Source organism: Mytilus edulis, chromosome 14, assembly GCF_963676685.1.
Source record: "Mytilus edulis chromosome 14, xbMytEdul2.2, whole genome shotgun sequence".
Lineage (NCBI taxonomy): Eukaryota > Metazoa > Mollusca > Bivalvia > Mytilida > Mytilidae > Mytilus > Mytilus edulis.
Window position 1 is genome coordinate 19464813 of NC_092357.1, and position 9172 is coordinate 19473984.

At 34.1% G+C, this 9172-nt stretch overlaps 1 protein-coding gene across 1 annotated transcript; it reads right to left on the bottom strand.

The window, feature by feature from the left end:
- Window positions 1–1483: 1483 nt before the first annotated feature.
- Window positions 1484–5388, bottom strand: LOC139503671 (uncharacterized). The gene is made up of 2 exons (XM_071293491.1): window positions 5329–5388; window positions 1484–3958 (listed from the first exon to the last, which is right to left on the bottom strand). Exons 1-2 carry the CDS (start codon window positions 5350–5352, stop codon window positions 2717–2719), a joined length of 1266 nt encoding a protein of 421 aa, XP_071149592.1. The 5' UTR covers window positions 5353–5388; the 3' UTR covers window positions 1484–2716.
- Window positions 5389–9172: the final 3784 nt, after the last annotated feature.

Genomic DNA, 9172 nt, shown 5'->3' on the forward strand with positions numbered 1-9172 from the left:
CTGAACAGTAAAAGTCAAAATCGCCATTATTGAACTTGACCTTCATTTAGTTGTCAGTAACAACATATTAAAATTTTAAAAGCTTTGGTTGAACTGTTCATGAGTTAATGCACGGACACGACTGGAAACTCCATTTTTCCATCATTTAAGAACCATAACTCCTGAACGGTAAAAGTCAAATTCGCCATTATTGAACTTGACCTTCATTTAGTAATTAGTATTTTAAAAGCTTTGGTTGAACGGTTCATGAGTTAATGCACGGACAACATTTGATTGCCGCCCGCCCGGTCGCCGTACATCCCCAATCAATAACCGACATTTTTGTCCCTAAAATCCTGTTAACGAGTTCTATAAAATATATAAGTTTCTCAAAGGTTTTGCGACGGTGCAAATATTAAACTTTTCAATATAAATAGATATCCTTTACCAATGAATTCAAATAGCAAAAGCTATGCTATTTAACAAATATATAGCGAATAAGCTTCATCTAAATCATCAAATAAAGAAATATGAAATTTATAGTTTTAAACAAGGGAAATAATGATGACATAATAAATTTTGTTTATATAGATTAGACCGTTGGTTTTCCCGTTTGAATGGTTTTACTCTAGTAATTTTGGGGCCCTTTATAGCTTGTTGTTCGGTGTGAGCCAAGGCTCCGTGTTGAAGGCCGTACTTTAACCTATAATGGTTTAATTTTTAAATTGTTATTTGGATGGAGAGTTGTCTCATTGGCACTCACACCACATCTTCCTATATCTATCTACTAACTGCCACACTTGTATGAAATGCATTCAAATATCTTCTCTGAACTTACTTATAAAAAAGAAGATGTGGTATGATTGCCAATGAGACAACTATCCACAAAAGACCAAAATGACACAAACATTAACAATTATAGGTCAATTGGAACCAAACTTGTTTACATTGGTTCTTGTATTGATTCTTTTTAAACGATCTGGCATAGCGGGAACATAGTTAAACAGTTGCTCAAAACAACCAATTGGAACAAAACCTAGTTCCCTTTGCAAATTGTTTCCGGCCGGTTTTGGTTTGATCCAAGGCCTCCGAGGGGAACAACGATTTCACATTGGACCCTGTAGGAGATAGTTTTAAATATTTGATGTTGAATTTACCGTTTTTGAGAAACACAAGGCCAAAAGGGGTGAACCAAGAACAAATTGGAAATCAATTTTTTTTTTGTCCGATTTTGATGAAGATGTTTGGAACAGAAATCATATGAAGGTATTTTAATGGATTATGTAATTTGTTGGCGGTTTTGAAAAAGAAGAGTACCAAAAAGGATCTAGACTGAAAATGCTTCAACTTGATGAAACGAAAAATGTTGTTCGACATGTGTATACTTTATAGATTTATATTTTTATTTTGTAGATTTCATTCATTGTGTTTTACTTAATTTTTTAAGTTTTTTGTTTATCGTTTCCAACAAACAAGAGGCCCAAATCGGGTCTAGAGATGTGATTGGCCCTTTCGGGGCGATTGAATTGGATGGAGTCTAGCAATTTAATATGTCTACATTTACTTTGTGTCAACACTTACCCGAATGTACCCTTTATACGGTCGTTACTTGCTACGCTCTACGGAGCACATTTTTACACAGAATTTATAGAACTAATTGCAAACAAACTACTAGTAAATCCTTACAATAAATATATCTGTCAGGTATGTCTCCAATCGTAGATGGCCGCCCGCGGAAAACGTAGTGTAAGTGCATCTTATTTGGAAATGCATAGAAAGATCTTCTACTTAGAAACTACTAAGCAAATTGAAGCAAAACTTATCATTGGATGGCCTTCTAGCAAAATTGTGTTCGGCAGGACAGGGTACAATCCAACTTGATTGCCAGTGACGAACGTAGTTGAGATTATACCATATGGCGAAATTTATTGAAAGATATTTTCTAAAAGTACAGTGCAAATTACAATGAAACTTGGTCACAATGATCTTTTAAAATGCACAGGCAAACTATGTCTGGTAGGTTCAAGACTATAACCCAAGATTGCAGGAATTACTAACAACATAGTTTAACATTGGACCCTGAGCTGAGGGCCAGGGGGATCAAAGATCTTAAACAAAACTACTGAGACCAAACTTGATAACATTTGTTTTTGTATGAACACTTTTCAAGCAGTGCTATATCCATCCTTGATGGGCAATAACGGGGAACATACCTATTATATCGGGGTCTAAATTGGGCTGGCTTATGTAGCCACGGTTGATGTGAGCGATACAGCCTCTTAATAGTCTTTTGTTTCATATCCTAAAGTATTGGCGCAAAAAGTTTGTCATTAAACTAGATCCTTGAGTACAAGAAAGTAGAAACAAAACCATTCAAACGAATGCGATCAACATAGGAATATCATATCCCATTGGCAAACTTTTTTGTGCCGAGACCAGGCGTTACAAATCAGGCATGAGCTTTGTGTCAACACTTGCCCTACTGTTTGTTCCCTTGATAAATGTGATCGTATCATGCTGCACTAGGCGTAGAGAGTATTTTCTTTTATATTTACCATAATCAACAACAAAAAATCTAGACCAAGAAACAGTATATAGTAACTCCTAGTAATTTTGTTTGATTTAATTCTTGTATGGTAAAACCAAATATCAAACCTACTTATATTATATATATAATTAATTTCTAAAAAAATGTTTATGCAAAATCATTATTGTATAAAAAATGTATAGCAAATGTTCAATTCGGTAAGGCAGCAATCAATGTCCGAAACAATAGCTCTGCGTCATCGTATGATGTGATGATGGGAAACTGATCTCGTCTGTTTCCAGTAAGCAACTCGACAATGTTAATAAATTCATTGCTACAGCCATGCTCTGGAAAGTTCTCTGTATATTCCTCTATGAGATTGTCAATTGTTTGTAAGTTACATGGTAAAGGAAATGAACAGTCTCTTCCACCAAAGATCTCTGGCTGATAGTATAACATATTTGGAATACCACTTGGTGTTACAACTTCAGCACGTTGTCTTCTTATTCTATGTGAGTTCCAGTTCTCAGCAAACATGTCCAATTGATGTTGGATAACGGAGAGGAAACAAAATCGAACACATTCTTTATGTACTGGACACGATACATTAAGAAGTCCAGTGTCTTGGAAATCCTGGAAACGGTTTCTCCAAAACTGGGTGAAACTCGTTTTTAGTGTACCCCAAAGCCTTTCTATTCTTTGATTTGCAACAGATCTGCCGACGAGAAAAGAATTTTGTCCCGACATTTCATCGTTTTGATTATGTCGCAACGATCTTTGTAAATCCCTCATTATGACGTTTTCTGTTCCTGCATCCGATCGAACAACCCTTGGAAGCATCTTTCTTTGTTTGATCCAATTAAGATACCAGTAACCGACATATCTGGGGTTATTGTTGGAGGGACTTGCTATCAACCATAAAAGTTTACGAGAGTATCCATCGATTGCCCCATGTATAGCTATGCCGTAGGGTTTTAATTTATCGTAACCATCGACATGAATCAGATAGTTTGGTCCTCTATTGTAGTACACTCTCCTTCGAAGAACTCGATGCGATCTGTTAAGTACACCCTGTTGGTCTATTGTTCTTAAGCAAAGCCTTGCTCTTGATTGTGTGACGCAAAGTCCAAAGCCTATGTTCAGAGTCCTCCACATATACCTGTATCCAACATTAGACAGGCCATTACGGTGTAAAGCCAGGATTGTCCTTACAACTGTAGGTAATGGCGACTGGTTGTTACGCCGTCTGATATTTAATCTTCTCTTAAGTCTTTTTAACATGGAACAACTCATGAATGTTCCGTGAACAAACAAGAGAAATCCACATATTTGAAGGGACGTGTAGCATAATTGATGATAGTATTGGACTAGTTCAGGCACAGAAGCATCATCGCCTGGGTAAGGTATTCCTGTAACGTCATGATCAGCAACACAAAGGAGACAACAGAGTAACTGAAACATAAAGATAGAAATTACACGTATGATGTAATGATAAAATGAAAAATCCGATTGGCTTGATATCTAAATAGGGTGTTCACTGTGACGTCATCAGCTTACTATAAAACTACTAGGAAATGCGCTGCGCCTTCACATTTAATGGAATACGAAATGGAAAAATACACAGTAAGTTTTGACAATCCAAAATAAATCTTCATGGCGATATTTATAACATATTTCATTTTTAAATTTACCCGTTATAGGTATCAGGTATAAGCATATGATATTTTTACATTTGAACATGTTTTCATTTTCAAACAAGAGGACATATCTTCTTCCAGCATATTGCAATCGAATAAACATTTTAAAAGTCATCTGATGCCTAAACGAATTTATTTTGTTTGGTTGATTTTTGTACCACATCTTAAAGAAACAACGAATAGTGTACCTAATGAATAAAATTTGTTATGAAAAAAATATGTTTCAATTTTTGCTAAATTTGTTGTAACATCATGCCTCCTTAAACATGATATCTAGTTCTTTATCAATCATTGACTAATTTATAAAATTTGGTCGTATATTGTCAAAGTCAATCAACCATAAAAACAAGGCCAAGATCAAATTACAGGTATCAAAATGACATCCCCTGGTAGTGGGGAACCTCCTTGTCTAATATCATCAACCTAAGTCAAAGCTAAAATTACATTTCAGACTATCATCCCCTTGTAGTTGGAGACGTTAATGCCAAATATTATCAACCTTAGACTTCTATTTCTTGAGATATGGACTTAAGCAGTAAACTCGGTTGCAAAATTGACTATTAGAGTTCTTCAGGGTCATTCAAGCATTTAAAATAGGTCAAAGATAAATGGCACATGACTGACTGGCAAGAACAATATGCAGGAAATCTGCATCCTAAATATAAGAACCTTACTCGTTATGCTTCACGAGATAAAGACATGAACAGCAAACTTGGTTGCAATGTTAACGCCATATATTCACCGTCGCCTGTAAAACCGTACCTACATGTCTCGCTTTTACTGCGCATGCTAGACAAAATATGAAGAAAACTTTATATCATGGTTCACTTTATTTTTCGCTAGAGCCGTGTAAATGTGTGCTCATTTTTCCTATTTTGGTAATCCTTTATTTTTTGTAATTTTTGGCCGTTTAAGGTGCAGTTTTTACAAAAAATAAATCACAATACAGTATTAAACCTTTTTCATACTTTCCACGAAGATGGAGCTGATTAGTCTAAATAAAGAAAAACATTATAAAAACTATACAAGAAAGTTTTGACAAATTTTGTTTGTTTTTAAGCCAAAGTGTGTTGATTTGATGTTCGATATCAGCAACATATTTCTTTGTTTTACTTTCAACATTACCTTTAAAATATTGCTTGATTCCATAGTCTTTGACCATTTATTAGACGGGCAGGTGACCAAGCAGTTGAAATAGACGATATTTCTTCAATTGAAATGTTTAATGAATAGCAAAATCTTCTAATCGGTCAATATCAAAATAAAGTGAACACATATTTCGTTTCGCATCATGCTTTTCTACCTGGCATTAGTGGCGAATCCAGGGGGTCCGGGGTTGGAACCCTTTTTTACATTTATTTGGAAGATCAATGCAATTGAATGGGGACATATAGTTGGAACTCCCCTTTATCATGGGCTAGGATCCCCATACCCAACCCTTATAAATGACAAGATCCACCCTGCTAGTTGTGAATCAAATTATTTGTTTAGATTACTAATTTTTTTTTTGCTTAGCTGTTATGAATTAAATGAGTCATGGAGATTGATCTACAAAGGACTCTGAAAGGCGAAAGGGAGGGACCATTCAGTTTTTTTCCATTTTTCATTGACAGTCGTACAGAACGGGTAGTGTACTTGTGATGGGATGGTGGGGAGAGGGGTGAAACCCTTTAAGTAGAATATATCTTTAATAATAGCAGACGTCTTACTCTAGATCTTATCACAGGTCACGTTAAACTGTAACTTTTCAATGCCCTTTCATTCAAACAATAACGTTTTTTCTCCCTATGATCTTTTTCATTTTGTGTTCAGTATTGCTTCATATTAAAATATAACGCTAAGTCTCCAAAGAAAACAAATATAAACTTACTTATGACTCGTTTCCACTGCTCCCGCTGATGTTGTTGCTGTCGATCTCCATCTTTAATGTGTCAGCACAGGAAGTAAAATACGGACCGTGGGAATCTGACCGTGAGAACGAATAAAGTTAACATCAAATAAGCAAGTTGACTTAATTAATCAACAAGTCGACTTCTTATTTTATGTCATTTACATTTATATTAGCAAGTCGACATTGTAATAAAAACTTTATCTACATCATTCCGACAAGTTGACTTCAACATGATGATTTAATATCAAATAAACAAGTTGTCGACTTAATCAATTAATAAGTTGAATTCAACGTGTCGACTTCTTATTACTATGCCATTATATTTATATCAGCAAGTCGACATTGTAAAACAATTTTTCTACATCATTCCGACAACTTGACTTCAACTTGATGATAAGATTCCAGCTTATAACACACAACTTGACTAATAATTCCGACTTATTAGCAACAAAATAACTTTACAAGGGGTGTACCATATGCGCTTCCATAGTTCTCAGCTCAACTTGTTGACATAAATAAGTGGTAAAGTTGCATTATATTCAACCTTGTGAACTTGATTGTGTTTACTTGTTTAGTTATTTCCTAAACTTTCCGACTTTCAGATAGTGTACTTGGTAACTTCTTCTGAACAAGTAGACTTTGACAAAGTGAACAAAAAGTATAGGTTCGCCTTATGTACATGGTCTTTGTTCACTTGTAACATACAACTAGTCTGATAGTAGCATTGCAACACATCTTGTTTACTTCATTTTGTGTACTTGTTTAGTTGTTTTCTAAACTTTCCGACTTTCCGAAAGGGCACTTGTTATCTTCTTCTGAACAAGTTTATATTATCAAAGTGAACAAAATGTTTATTCTCATCTTGTGGTGTTGTTTTTATTGACTTTCCAAGGTAATAATGTTTACTTGTCGAGTTGTTTCTCACCTTTCTCATTTACTGAAAGTATACTTGTATTGTTTGTATCTAACTAAGTAAACTTTTCACAAATGCACTTGCTTTGGAAATATTGAAAGTTTACTTGTTGAAAGTCAACTTGGTCTGACATCTTATGTCAGGTTCTTGGTACGTTAAGCACGTGGTCTCAGTGGATATTTTGCGTACAACTCTTTCCTGTCTGGAAGCATGGCAAATAATTAAATTTTAAAATTTCAGGCGATAACTAGGTTATATTGCTAAAATATGTAATCAAGTATAAATTGAAGACAACGTTTAAACCTACGAGGGCGTTTATACGTGTGCATGCAAAACATATTTATTGGGAGAGGGGTCTAAATACAATACAACCAACATTTTCCAAAAGATTAAAAAGTGAAAGAATATATTTTAACAAAACGCATTTGACTAGCAGTTCGAACAACTGATGTTCTTTAACACTGCTGACTGACATGGTTAATGCAAAATAATACAGATCATCCAATGGAACAAAATCGATCTTAATAATTAATCTAATACCAAACAGAAAACAATAACGTGCGGAAAATATGGTATTTTCCGCAAATATAATGTGCAAAAGTTTGGTACACAATATATGGTTTCGACAAATAATGTCTCTTTGAGTGATGTTAGAAATCAAAACGGTAATTGAAAGACCATGTAATTTAATTTGGGGTCGAAATAGGATGAACATATATATATGTATAGTCATTTTTAGATAGAAATTCAAATTACAGTATATCCATTTTAAAATAAGATGTGGCACATTGCCAATGAGACATCTCTCCATCCAAGACCCACGATAGTACGAATGTAGGACAAAAAGTCAGACAAAAAGTCACAATTCAATGTTGAGATTTTTTTCTTTGAACAAGAAAACAAAAAATGTGCTTGAACTATTATACACAATGCAACTTAGTTATTCAAATGTATTCAATAAATATTACAAATTATCAAATATTATGAAAACAAAATGTTAAGGTGGCTTGGTACTTAAATCGCTTCATTGTGCCAAGAAATGTATCTTTTGAATGATAAAGATTTAATATTTGTCATTTATCTAGACTTGTGAACAATTTCCTAGACGAAAATGAATATATTCTGACTCTTTGACCTATCAAGTATGTGACTTTATGTCCTGTGACTTTTGTCCTGTGACTTTTTGTCATGTGACTTTCTGTCCGTTTACCAATAGAAATATATTAGCAACTATAGGTCACAGTGCGGCTTTCAACATGGAGCCATGACTCGCTCGGCAAAATAAACTATACATGACTGCATTTGATTAGTGTAAAACATTCAGACGTGAGAAACCAACAGCCAGATTTATTTAAAACAAAATAAACAAAAATAAATAAAACACACAATAATAATCGACAGCCACTAAAATTACAGGCTCCTGACTTTTGGACTGGCACATTTAGTAGATATGAAGCGAGGCTAAAATTATTTGCTGGATCCAAACCCTAAATGTAACCTGTGACAGTGTTGCATCACAAAAAGAACAAATTTAAGGTGGTACCTAACACTACGGGTAGATAACTATGTAAAATCAGCTAAACGTTTTAATCACATTGTATTGTAAAGGAAATATTAAGCTTCTCAATGATCAAAATAAGTGGTTTTCAACTGCTATATAACCAACCAATTTTTTCCGAGAAAGTTATTGGTTCAATTTTTTTGAAATTTTTATATTTTTTTCGAAGGGTCATAGTAAATATTTTGTCAAAATTTTATAAAAATTAAACGAGCCAAACTAATTTTAGTCAAGATGTTGGGTACCACCTTAAACATACTCTTTTAAGATAGGTTTAACTCATAACACCTGTACCATGTAACATCATAGACATATACAACATAGTATATGTCTCTGGTAACATAAAGTAAGCAACCAACGAATAAACAGGTATAATGACGCAAATAAACATAAAAGATATCATTTCAAGTATAAATGTCCCAAAATGAGAATTGAGACAAACAAATTTTAAAAAAGATAGGCTTTTGGCTTTTTTGAAAAATATAAACGTATAAAATACAGGCATAGCTGACGTCAACGATTTTGTTTGAAATAAGTTCATAAGGTGACCATGCATGAATCCGTGACTAATTAGGACAGGGGCATAAATATATGCAGCGGGTTTAAA

Bases quoted from the DNA above. Each gene is read 5' to 3' on its own strand.
- LOC139503671 (XM_071293491.1), bottom strand. From the start codon at position 5,352: ATGGAATCAAGCAATATTTTAAAG. The intron at 3,959-5,328 runs GTAATGTTGAAA...TTTATGTTTCAG, and splicing joins AATCAAGCAATATTTTAAAG to TTACTCTGTTGTCTCCTTTG.